General features: G+C 41.5%; 1 protein-coding gene across 1 annotated transcript; it reads right to left on the reverse strand.

The window, feature by feature from the left end:
• Positions 1-321: 321 nt before the first annotated feature.
• Positions 322-11169, reverse strand: LOC132982221 (uncharacterized). Its single transcript, XM_061048581.1, has 3 exons — positions 11030-11169; positions 5211-5492; positions 322-1309 (listed from the first exon to the last, which is right to left on the reverse strand). The coding sequence occupies exons 1-3, from the start codon at positions 11103-11105 to the stop codon at positions 1020-1022; spliced, it is 648 nt and encodes a 215-aa protein (XP_060904564.1). The 5' UTR covers positions 11106-11169; the 3' UTR covers positions 322-1019.
• Between the last annotated feature and the right edge of the window lie 2741 nt (positions 11170-13910).

The raw sequence follows: 13910 nt of genomic DNA on the forward strand, positions 1-13910 counted from the left end.
CACTTCAGCTCTTTGCCGTTCTTATGCCACCTGTAGCTCACACCTTTGACCTGTCGGAGGGTTAGTGGTTTGGACCTTTTATGTTTCTGTGTCTTCTACAAATAAGAGTATAAAAGCTAAAGAACACATTGTGTCGGCGCACGCTGTGTTATAATATAGCAATAAGTAAGGTCTTTTACCTGCTTTTTGTAACATAACAATGAGTAAGGTCTTTTACCTACTTTTTGTAACATAACAATGAGTATGGTCTTTTACCTACTTTTTGTAACATAATGTGACGCCCACAAAATGTGTCGCCACATTTTATGTAATGTGTCTATGTTTTTATTTTGGAATAATATTACCAGGAAAGATCATCACTAATATGTGCTATAATAGCCAGATAACAGTACACTTCAGTGTCGCCAGCAGGAGGCAGTGTGGCGCTGGGCTTCTCCCATGCATGGACTCTCTTTGTTATGGGACTCTCATTTCTTCCTCATTCTATTGAGTGAAGCTGAACTGAAAAGAAGCACAGTTGCCTGTCTCATTCTTTTCTTCTGTTTATACAGGTTTGTATGGTTAAAACACATGTATAAGTGCATATAAATATTGATAAACACTAAGGAAACATGCTACATCGCATTGGTAAAGGTAGTTGAACTTTATGTGTTTGTAAAAGTAAAAAACAAACAAAAAAACGCTGGGTTGCGTCCTGCCGCTGGTCACCATGACTACAGTCCTCCCTTGTCTCTCGTGATTATATTGTAGTCACACACAACTTCTGCCGGACCCTTTTCCTGACATTAACGTCAAGATTTTAAATTCATATCAAACATGTTTAAAATAAATCAGGGTGTCCCCGATGATCGCCGAGCAGATCGGGAACGTTAAGATTGGATCTTTGTACTGCTCACACTACAAGATAATCTGAGCAGATAATCGGGTCCGAGCAGCCTGGAGTCGGGAGCGACCCAGCGAATGTCGGGAAGGCCCAATTATCCCGCAGTGTGAGCCAGGCTTTAGGGAGAGGCGTCTGTTTAGTTACCTTGCACACACAGGACGTTTTGGAACGTCCCGCGTGATATCCCGTTTGGAGTGTAGACCTCGGCCTTGTAAGTCCCCTCCATTTTCTTTGTCACCTGCCTCAGCCTCAGAGATCCGTCCTCAGAGACGTCCTCAACCTTCCCCAAGATCATCAACTCTCCATGTCTTCTAAATATGTTTTCACCGTTACGTTTCCACATTAATCTGTCCGTGGCATCCATTTTGATTGGAAGGTGCATCATGAAGTCGCCCCCTGCTGGAGCAAACTGTTCACAATCAGCATCTGTGGACACAGAGAGTGTTTGTTACGTTTCCTCTAGACATTCCTACTCAACTCTGATAATCCAATACTCACAGCAACACAGGAGCCTCATTGGTCAACATAGCTGTCAATCATGATGTCATACTCCTTTTTTATATCATCAATAATAATTGAAACTAAACTTCTCAGAAACATGAACACTGAGGCATAGCTCAACATGATAAGAACAGACTGTGGAGACGTCGTGGTGGGGTTGCTTGTGTGCCTCCGTGACTCTGAAGGCAATACCGGTGGGGGGTTTATATCCCCCAGCAGGTTCAACCATGCCAGGCAGGTTTCTAGAGTAGAGGTCACACGAAAAGCAGCAACTGGCCCTCCAGGTTGGGGGTTAGGCGTGGGGTTAACTACCCCATCCTGTAAAAACGTTCCAGTTACAGAAACGCTAACGAATAAAAACCAAATCACACACCTGGCTGAAGAAGGTGCCCCAGCAATGGGGACTATGACGCTTACCAGCCAAACCCGCAAGGGCGCTGGTAATCCGACACACCTTCTGACGCCAAGAACACCCATCCCCCTGGGGACATGGAACATCAGAACCATGTTCCAGGCTGGCAAGGCTGCAACCATTGCCAAGGAAATGGAGCGCTACAACCTCTCAGTCCTGGGCCTGTCAGAAACAAGATGGACGCAGTCGGGTGAGGTCAAATTGACCAGTGGCCAGTCCATTATCTATTCTGGACACAAAGAGGAGGCAGCCAACCATACGGAGGGAGTGGCAATCATGATGACGAAAGGCACTAGAAAGGCCCTAACTGCATGGAAACCCATCAGCTCTCACATCATCTCAGCAACTTTCAATACCAGCAACAGGAGAGTGAAAGCCCATATAATCCAGTGCTACGCAACCACCAACGCTGCAAATGAGGAGGTCAAGGACAGGTTTTATGACAGCTTAAACCACCTACTCAGTAGTATTGGAGACAGGGACATCATTATCCTGATGGGGGACTTTATTGCCAAGATTGGAGGCCAAAACGAGGGATATGAGACGGTGATGGGTAAACATGGAGTGGGGACCATGAACGAAAATGGCGAGATGTTTGCAGAGACCTGCGTGAACAATAATCTGGTGATTGGGGGGGAGTGTATTTCCCCACAAGAAAATCCACAAAACAACCTGGGTGTCACCAGATCATGTCACGGAAAAACCAAATCGACCACATCTGCATCAACAAAAAGTTCAGAAGAACTATGGAAGATGTCAGGACAAGACGGGGGGCAGACGCAGCCTCAGATCACCATCTCCTGGTAGGGAAATTCAAGCTAAGGCTGAAGAGATATCAGCGAGAAAAGGGTCAAAGAGCAAAATACAACACTGACTACCTCAGCAATGCTCAAGTGACAAAACAGTTAAAGGATATTCTCTCAAGGAAAAGCGCAGAGATACAGCTCAGAAAGAAGGAAGAATGGACAACGAATGAAGCATGGGAACACCTTAAAGCTGCTTGGAGCTCAACATGCGAGGAGGCCCTGGGGAGAAGATCCCAAAATCACAAAGAATGGATAACACCAGAAACACTAAACTTAATCCAGCAGAGGAGGAAGGTAAAGGAAAAAGTGAACAATGCAAGAACAAGATCAGAAAAAGCAGAGGCTCAAAAGGAATACAACCTTTTCCACCAAAAAGTGTGGCAGAACATCAGGAGGGACAAGAGATCACACGTAGAGAGGCTAGCTAAGGAGGCAGAACTTGCAGCATCTCAAAGAAACATGAAAGAACTGTACAACATCACAAGGAAATTGTCTGGGACACATCGACAAAGTAACAAATCGATCATGGACAAGAATGGCCAACTGCTCTTAACCCCGGAAGAGCAGCTCGAGAGGTCTCACTCCCAATATAACAAAAACTCAAGTGATGAAGATCCACTCCAAAACCAGAAACCCCATCTTCTTGAATAGCACTGCCCTAGAGGAGGTAGAAGCTTTCACCTACCTAGGCAGTGTTGTGGACACCACCGGAGGGACAGAGGCCAACATTAGAAGCAGAATTAACAAGGCTAGAGTGGTGTTTCACATGCTCAGAAAGATCTGGAGCTCAAAAAACATCTCCACAAACCCTAAGATACACATCTTCAACTCCAACGGTAAACAAGTGATGCTGTATGGATCCGAAACATGGAGAACAACAAAACACACAACACACAGGCTGCAAACATTCATCAACACCTGCCTCAGAAGGATATTAAACATCTGGTGGAAAGACAAAGTCAACAATGTGGACCTGTGGAAAAGAACAAGCCAAGACCCCACAGACTTACAAATCCGAAAGAGAAAGTGGAGTTGGACTGGCCACACCCTCAGAAAACCTGCAACAAACATCACCCGACAAGCCCTGAAATGGAACCCCCAGGGGAAAAGGAAAAGAGGTCGCCCCAGGAACAGCTGGAGAAGAAGTGTAGAGGCAGAAATGTCAGAGAGTGGATTCAACTGGGGAGAGCTTGAGAGAAAAGCCACAAACAGAGTGAAATGGAGGATATTCGTCAGCGGCCTATGCACCCAAGAGGAGCAAAAGGCTTAAGTCAAGTAAGTCAAGTGGAGATGTCAGAGAAACATTTATCTGAAGTGTATTTAAACTTCATACTTTGACCCTAGTCCCATCTGTTAACATGGAGGAGGCAGCGCTTATGAGCTATACTGCAGCCATTCAGCAGGGGGAGCTCTAAATGTTCTGGCTTCACTTTTAGGAAGCTGTGGAGTCGTCCATCATTTTATACAGATGGTGATAAAGACTCATCAGTGACCCCTACAGGCTGCAGTGTTGTAGAATACAAACAGGAGGGTTCATAAATATATAGTTTAAAAATCAAACATTGACTAAAGTAATCATACATTAGTAGGGCTTCATGTCTAAAGTTGCTCTTCTAATTTTATTATGAGAGATAAAGAACTGAAGATTTCTCTGAAGAAATAGTTATCTGTTACAGACCGATATATATCTGTTACAGACCGATATATATATATATATATCTGTTACAGGCTAAAATATATCTGTTACCTCTTTGGTAACAGATATATATATATGTCTTTTACCTGCTTTTTGTAACATAACAATAAGTAAGGTCTTTTACCTACTTTTTGTAACATAATGTGACGCCCACAAAATGTGTCGCCACATTTTATGTAATGTGTCTATGTTTTTATTTTGGAATAATATTACCAGGAAAGATCATCACTAATATGTGCTATAATAGCCAGATAACAGTACACTTCAGTGTCGCCAGCAGGAGGCAGTGTGGCGCTGGGCTTCTCCCATGCATGGACTCTCTTTGTTATGGGACTCTCGTTTCTTCCTCATTCTACCGAGTGAAGCTGAACTGAAAAGAAGCACAGTTGCCTGTCTCATTCTTTTCTTCTGTTTATACAGGTTTGTATGGTTAAAACACATGTATAAGTGCATATAAATATTGATAAACACTAAGGAAACATGCTACATCGCATTGGTAAAGGTAGTTGAACTTTATGTGTTTGTAAAAGTAAAAGAAAAACGTCGGGTTGCGTCCTGCCGCTGGTCACCATGACTACAGTCCTCCCTTGTCTCTCGTGATTATATTGTAGTCACACACAACTTCTGCCGGACCCTTTTCCTGACGTTAACGTCAAGATTTTAAATTCTAAATCTCAAACATGTTTAAAATAAATCAGGGTGTCCCCGATGTTCGCCAGACAGATCGGGGACATTAAGATTGGATCTTTGTACTGCTCACACTACAAGATAATCTGAGCAGATAATCGGGTCCGAGCAGCCTGGAGTCGGGAGCGACCCTGCGATTGTCAGGAAGGAAGAATCGAAGCTCAAATCAGCCCAATTATCCCGCAGTGTGAGCCAAGCTTTAGGGAGAGCCGTCTGTTTAGTTACCTTGCACACACAGGACGTTTTGGAACGTTCCGCGTGATATCCCGTTTTGAGTGTAGACCTCGGCCTCGTAAGTCCCCTTCATTTCCTTTGTCACCTGCCTCAGCCTCAGAGATCCGTCCTCAGATACATCCTCAACCTTCCCTAAGATCATCAACTCTCCATGTCTTTTAAATATGTTTTCACCGTTACGTTTCCACATTAATTTGTCCATGGCGTCCAGTTTGATTGGAAGGTGCACCGTGAAGTCGCCCCCTGCTGGAGCAAACTGTTCACAATCAGCATCTGTGGACACAGAGAGTGTTTTTTACGTTTCCTCTAGACATTCCTACTCAACTCTAATAATCCAATACTCACAGCAACACAGGAGCCTCATTGGTCAACACAGCTGTCAATCATGATGTCATACTCCTTTTTTATATCATCAATAATAATTGAAACAAAACTTCTCAGAAACATGAACACTGAGGCATAGCTCAACATGATAAGAACAGACTGTGGAGACGTCAGAGAAACTTTTATCTGAAGTGTATTTAAGCTTTATACTTTGACCCTAGTCCCATCTGTTAACATGGAGGAGGCGGAGCTTATGAGCTATACTGCAGCCATTCAGCAGGGGGAGCTCTAAATGTTCTGGCTTCACTTTAAGGGAGCTGTGGAGTCGTCCATCATTTTATACAGATGGTGATAAAGATTCATCAGTCTTATATATTTTAAAAATCAAACATTGACTAAAGTAATCATACATTAGTAGGGCTTCATGTCTAAAGTTGCTCTTCTAATTTTATTATGAGAGATAAAGAACTGAAGATTTCTCTGTGAGTCACTGTTACTCTTTGAAATTAAACCTTTTTTCTCTGTAATCTGAGTTTTACATAAAAATTAACAACATTTATTCTGAAAAACCCAGGTCAGGCGTTAACATGACACAGTGTCCTGTCTTGTTTTAGAGTTCTCCAGGTAGCTAAACCAGGTTCTTCTAAACCAGGATACGGGCTTATTTTGGTGTGTGAAATCAAGATATGATGTTATCATAAAGAAACACAGAAAGGATACTTAAAAAAACCTGATCAAAACCAGGATAATTTATAGGCTGTTACAGACTGATATCTGTTAAAGGCCAAAATATATCTGTTACAGGCTGATATATCTGTAACAAGCTGATACATATATGTTACAGACTGATATATATCTGTTACAGACTGATATATCTGTAACAAGCCGATATATATCTGTTACAGACTGATATATATCTGTTACAGACTGATATATCTGTAACAAGCCGATATATATCTGTTACAGACTGATATATATCTGTTACAGACTGATATATAGTAAAATCTAAAGACACAAATTTTTACAGTCAGCGCTCAAATTAAACAAACAAAAAGTACATAAAATCACACACGCATGCTCAGTGAACACTCTGCAAATACACAACCACATTTCATGTGTTTTTACAGGAAGTGTTGGACGGATGTGTGCAGACTCGTCTTCACACCTCTGAGGCTGCAGACTCATCACCAAACGTTTATAGGATTTCTCAATCAGAGACTCGGAACAGCTTTGTTCTGCTGCTCTGACCTGCTGAGATATTTAATCTATATAACTCTAACTGAGATATTTAATCTATATGACTATATTGACTTTATATATCTATATAAAGACATATATCAATATATATTGATATATAACTATATTTAATCTATAATTAAACTATATTACTCACAGTGTGTGAATGTGTGTGAATGGATGAGTAAATTCTGATGGACTCTTTACTTGGCGGCCTCTACCACCAGTGTGTGAATGTGTGTGAATGGATGAGTAAATACTGATGGACTCTTTACTCGGCGGCCTCTACCACCAGTGTGTGAATGCGTGTGAATGGATGAATTAATTCTGATGGACTCTTTACTCGGCGGCCTCTACCACCAGTGTGTGAATGCGTATGAATGGATGAGTTAATTTTGATGGACTCTTTACTTGGTGGCCTCTACCACCAGTGTGCGAATGCGTATGAATGGATGAGTTAATTCTGATGGACTCTTTACTCTGCGGCCTCTACCACCAGTGTGCGAATGCGCATGAATGGATGAGTTAATACTGACGGACTCTTTACTCAGCAGCCTCTACCTTCAGTGTGCAAATGCGCATGAATGGATGAGTTAATACTGACGGACTCTTTACTCAGCAGCCTCTACCATCAGTGTGTGAATGTGTATGAATGGATGAGTTAATACGGATGGTAGCAGCCTCTACCAGCAATGTGATTGTGTATGAATGGATGAGTTAATTCTGATGGACTCTTTACACGGCGGCCTCTACCATCAGTGTGTGAATGTGTATGAATGGATGAGTTCATTCTGATGGACTCTTTACACAGCGGCCTCTACCATCAGTGTGTGAATGTGTATGAATGGATGAGTTAATATTGATGTACTCTTTACACAGCGGCCTCTTCCATCAGTGTGTGAATGTGTATGAATGGATGAGTTAATATTGATGGACTCTTTACACAGCGGCCTCTACCATCAGTGTGTGAATGCGTATGAATGGATGAGGTAATATTGATGTACTCTTTACACAGCGGCCTCTACCATCAGTGTGTGAATGCGTATGAATGGATGAGGTAATATTGATGTACTCTTTACACAGCAGCCTCTACCATCAGTGTGTGAATGCGTGTGAATGGATGAGTTAATTCTGATGGACTCTTTACTTGGCGGCCTCTACCACCAGTGTGTGAATGTGTGTGAATGGATGAGTAAATACTGATGGACTCTTTACTCGGCGGCCTCTACCACCAGTGTGTGAATGCGTGTGAATGGATGAGTTAATTCTGATGGACTCTTTACTCGGCGGCCTCTACCACCAGTGTGAGAATGCGTATGAATGGATGAGTTAATTTTGATGGACTCTTTACTTGGTGGCCTCTACCACCAGTGTGCGAATGCGTATGAATGGATGAGTTAATTCTGATGGACTCTTTACTCTGCGGCCTCTACCACCAGTGTGCGAATGCGCATGAATGGATGAGTTAATACTGACGGACTCTTTACTCAGCAGCCTCTACCTTCAGTGTGCGAATGCGCATGAATGGATGAGTTAATATTGATGTACTCTTTACACAGCGGCCTCTTCCATCAGTGTGTGAATGTGTATGAATGGATGAGTTAATATTGATGGACTCTTTACACAGCGGCCTCTACCATCAGTGTGTGAATGCGTATGAATGGATGAGGTAATATTGATGTACTCTTTACACAGCGGCCTCTACCATCAGTGTGTGAATGCGTATGAATGGATGAGGTAATATTGATGTACTCTTTACTCAGCAGCCTCTCAGGATTTATTCAGCCATGGTCAGACAACATAAAAACACAACACACATGGCTGACAAAGTGCAGACCATCGCTGACCCATGCTGACCAAGATCTCACAATCGCTGGCAATCATTGGCAAAGTCTTCATCTTCAGTGTTGCTTATATTCTGCTAGAAGGTACATCTTACAAATTCCCTGGCTAGAAAGAAGACATCTCCTTGACTCGTAAATATCAGACATATACATTTCTTCAGTCTCAGAGTCACATTTCCTTCTCAGCTCACAACAGACACTTCAATCCAAATATAACTCTGCTGCTATGAGGTCTCTTACACATATGTATTACAGCTTCACAAACCTAAAAGAAGAATTACTCTTAGATGGTTGACACAATTTAAAGAAAATATGTACTAAGTGTGTGTGTGACTGCTGTACTGGTTGTTCTGTGTTTTTTGTGCGTTGCTTCCTGTTTGTTCACACAGTTTCAGACCGCCGTGACCACAAAAACTTCCTGCTCCTGCACGCTCGGCTCTTAGTCTCAACATGAAAATAAATTCTTCTGGTTTGAGTTGCAATCACAAACAGTCCTTACAAAGCCACAAACATATATATATATATATATATATATATATATATATATATATATATATATATATATATATATATATATATATACATACAGTATATATTGGTAAAGATTTGATTGACATTTCTAGAGCCTGTTTGTTTGATCCCAGTGTTCATGTTCAAATCTGCCAACCATCAGAGGGTAATGATGTGGATTTCCGTTGTTGATGATATGTTTGATGATGAAGAAATTCGCCGTTGAGACTGACTTGCTTTTAAACAAAATTATTTATTAACAAGTTGCAGAATCACTGAACACGTCTGCCCAGGAGAGTCAAGAAGCCAACAATGATCTCTCTCGAACATACATTGAGAGTGCTATTTATACATAATGTCACAGGACACATGAGGACATCTGTTTCTTGTTCTTGGGTATCTCTCTGGACACAGGGGTCCCTTTGTTTACCTTCCACTGTGGGGGATCCTATCTTAGATTTAGGCATTTCCTGGCAACTCATCACTCATCCTGCCAACAACACCTCTGAGCAAACATTCAACTGAAGGGGACTCCTTTATCAGATACAAATTCTTTCCAGATGTGTGCAGTACACAACTTAAAGAGCAGTATAATATCTCTGTCCGAGATATTTAAGACACTTCAGTAACTCTGTGACACAGACTGTAGGCCTCTCCTATAGCAGCAGATCTATAGGTGGAGAGGAGCCCAGTGTATGGGGAGAGCTGAAAAAAAAAAATTGCACTGAGGCTGAAGAAATGTACATGACATTTAGAAGTCAAGGTGACGTCTTCTTTCCGGCCTATCAGAAGTGTGTCCACAGGAACGTGTACATGCTAACAGAATATAAGCTGGAAATCTAGGAGGAGATGTAGAGGAGATGTAGAGGAGGTGTAGAGGAGGAGCAGAGGTGTCAAAAGTATTCACATTCATTACTCAGGTAGAAGTATAGATACTAGGGTTTAAAAAGACTTCTGTTGAAGTATCAAATCAAGCTTTTTACTCAAGTAAAAGTGTAAAAGTACTGGTTTCAAAACTAAAAGTAAAAGTAATGTAAGGGGAAAAAAATGCCATTAAGGACAAAAGCTTAGGCCACACCGCAGGGGCCTATAGTGTACTACCTCACCTCCCCAAAAAAACATTTTTCTAAAGGCCATAATGACTATAATGTTATATGAAAATGTTAATGTTGAAAAATTTGGGATGCACCTGTTTCAGCCGCATTTTAGTACAATGCAAATACATTGAAGAACCAGATATGTGTACTACTGAGCATTAACATGTGTTTCATGGAGCGGAAGATATGATGACTAGTTGCCTAGTATTGTAATGGTGCAAAAAGTCAAACTTCAGAGGCATGTTATCAATAGCCTTTATTGGAATGTAAATGTACATCCAAGCTTAGCTGCAGGAATCTGTGAGGGCAACGGATGTAAGATAACAAAACTGGACAAGAAAATTGGTGTACCCCAGGGCAGGCTTAGTAACAATTACCCTTGTATGGTTGTCTCTGCCACGGACATCTTCGTACTAGGATACATACGTCTGCTGTTTCCTTGCTGGAATGTGACGTGATTTGTGTCATGTGCAGGTGCGATGGATTGCGTACAAACCAATAGGGAGTCAGAATGGTACTGTATATGTTTATACTTCTCATCCAACCCACTTTCTTTTTTTTTGGAAACCGGTATGAAAACAAGCCGAAATGAAATAGGAGTGACAAGGCTATTTTGAAAATGTAACAAGTAGAAAGTACAGATACTTGTGTGAAAATGTAAGGAGTAGAAGTAAAACGTCAGCTGAAAAATAATTACTCCAGTAAAGTATAGATACCCAAAATTTCTACTGAAGTAAGGTAACGAAGGATTTGTTACTTGACACCTCTGAGGAGGTGTAGAGGAGGAGTAGAGGTGTACCTGGTGTTTCCGTGCAGGAGGTGAAGGAGCTGCAGATGAGAAGCGCAGAGACGATGAACGCAGCAGCCATCTTCATCGTCACCACATTAAGCCGTACAAGAAGAACAATGACTGCTTATTTCCTGTCTCCACCTTTATATGTGTGTGTGTGTGTGTGTGTGTGTGTGTGTGTGTGTGTGTGTGTGTGTGTGTGTGTGTGTGTGTGTGTGTGTGTGTGTGTGAGTGTGTGTGTGTGTGTGTGTGTGTGAGTGTGTTCTTCATTAAGTTTAATTTCTGCTGCAAGTTTATTCCTTTTCTCACTTTTGTTTTTACTCACCCATACCTACTTAATCACCTCTGTGTGTGTGTGTGTGTGTGTGTGAGGAATCACACTTCGTAATCTAAGGGACTTTTTTTTTACAACACCAGAGGATACACATTGGTAGTTGTCTTTGTTTGGGGAACTTTTAAAGTTAGCAAACAGTTACAGATCAGAAGAGTTGTAAAGGGAAGAGAGATAGACACCTGTGAACAAAGATAAATGGAAATGGAAGGCAAAGGCCGTAAGACTCCCTGGTCAGTCAGTCAGTCAATCTTCCACTTGTTCCGCGGTTCATCTTGAATGTGAGCGACTCATATGTTCCGGTAGATTTTGTTTATTGTATGTACTGTGTGGCAGGTTCTGCTGCAAACCTAATTTCAAGGACAATAAAGTCCGAAACTAGATTTAGTGCAAGAGACAGCAGGAGAGGAGAGGTGCTAGAGGTGAATCGTTCAATAATGGAATACTTTGGGAGGCTAGAGAGGAATAGAGTGATGGGCGGAAGCAGATAAAGTTAAGTGAAAGACCAAGTGAGGTCAGCCTGGTTTCATGAATTGTTGGCAAATGAGCTCAAAATGTTTAAATGCAAAGAGCTTTGTGTTGGAAAATAGAGGAATATGTTTCCCCTGCAGGAAAGGATTAGAGGGAGGAGATTAGATCGACTTTCAAGTAGGGTAATAAAACCTTGAAGTGTGGAGTCCAGAAGGAGCCTTATAAAGTGTGTATGCCTCATACCTTATATTATCTTCTTTTTGGCAGTTGTTGTCTCAGAAATATGAGAATTGACCAAATCAGCCTCACATGATTGTGACATGGAGCATACATCATCGTGCCATTTATGTAGGGCGATAGAGCTCCAACACTGCCTATCAGCTGCAGAGCTGGAAATCAGTCTGCCTTCATTTCCCAAGACTGGCGCTAACCACTCTAGGCAGATATGAAACATCCAACACAAGGTGGCAAAAATAAACCAGTAAAATCACATTTTGGCATGCAAATAATAATAACAACGTGCAATGATTACCAAACATTGATTTGTAGTTGCTCCCCTGATTTGAATCCTGATGTCCTGACCTGCATTGTTTGTTTGACTCATCTATTGGTATAGACCTTTAATCCAAGCGGACTTTATCCATCATCTAACTGCCAAATGGCTTTTCACGACCCGGATGGATTGATTGTCTAATGCTGCCTCAGATGGGTTTAACATTTGTGAAGGTGGGTACACACCACAATAAAATCAGACCTATTTTGGGCTAGATTCCCCCCTTCCCGAATCAAAGTCACAATATTTTGATGGCTCTAAAGATTATGTTGTCAGATTTAAAGAGTGATCCAATCTGGTCATATTGTTGCTCTCCACACACTACAGGAGCAAAACTGTTTCATCTTTCTTTATTTTTCATCATGTGTGGGGTCTTTCACATTTTCAACATCTTGTAAGATTCTAAAAAATCTTTTTAGTGAGCCATGCTTTAGATGAAAGCCCAGTGCCTCTCATGAGGATGCTAAAGGGTACCTCGTGCTTCTGGAAGACATGCAGAGTGAGGAGGGGATTATGTAGGTTTACATTGGCATTATAGCGCATTAAGTCTGGTGGGTATAACTTGGAACAGTGAATGAGAACAGCCTGCATACTGTACACTCGAACTTGTCCTTGTAAAGAGACACACACTCAAGAAAACACATACAATAGAGCAGGTATTCACTCACACATCAACAAAGACAACAACTGATGCACATATACTCAGTCTACGCAGGTACAAAGTTAGATACACTCTGCAATACATCAATATACTATTCTGTCCACACAAAGCAATGCACACACAAATCCATGCTTATAGACCATTATGGTAATCATATAGTGATGACATGTTTACATTTACATTTAAGGTAAAGTACCTATAGCTTGCGGTCCATTCAAATAAGAAAGTCTGGGTACCTCTAATTATATTAATTGTTTGGCAGCAGGCTGAGGCTTCCTGACCCATACTAACTGTTGGGTCAGTGGGTCAAGGACCTAACTTAAAGGCCAAAGTTACAGCAGCATCTTGGAGTACCTTGTATAGAAATCCGGCATCTATACGAATGAAAGACTCAAGGCACTCAAATCTCTTGACCCATACAATTTTGTTCTTTGCAGTCACGTCCAGGACCTTGAATACCAAGATTTGTCAGATTATTTTTGTTTAATAAGGACCAACGTTCTGCCCAGCAAGGGGCAAGGACATAAAATACAAGACGTGGTCTATCATGAAGCCAAACAACTACATACTGACAGGGAACTGCACTAAGGTTGTGTTAGTATTAACTCTCTGTTAGTCATTCCAATTAATTGTTTAATGTATGTTAAAACATTGTAAATCACTTTAAATACAGCTTCTCCATGAGTCTCTCCATTTGCTTTCACTGTTTTCTGCAACCAAATTTGTGAGCGTGTGCTGTGACTTAAATGTGACACCTACTCCAAACTGGTCTACATTGTAACCAGGCTGAAACTTGCATTCCCACTCACCTGGGTATTAATGCGCATACAGAAAAGGCATGAATGTAGATGTACACTCAAGCACACACAAACAT

This window comes from Labrus mixtus, chromosome 10 (assembly GCF_963584025.1).
Source record: "Labrus mixtus chromosome 10, fLabMix1.1, whole genome shotgun sequence".
NCBI lineage: Eukaryota > Metazoa > Chordata > Actinopteri > Labriformes > Labridae > Labrus > Labrus mixtus.

Coding starts and splice junctions, on each gene's coding strand:
- LOC132982221 (XM_061048581.1), bottom strand. CDS start 11,105: ATGAAGATGGCTGCTGCGTTCATCGTCTCTGCGCTTCTCATCTGCAGC. Junction 5,493..11,029: donor CTCCTGCACGGAAACACCAG/GTACACCTCTAC, acceptor CTGTGTCCACAG/ATGCTGATTGTGAACAGTTT. Junction 1,310..5,210: donor AAACGTCCTGTGTGTGCAAG/GTAACTAAACAG, acceptor CTGTGTCCACAG/ATGCTGATTGTGAACAGTTT.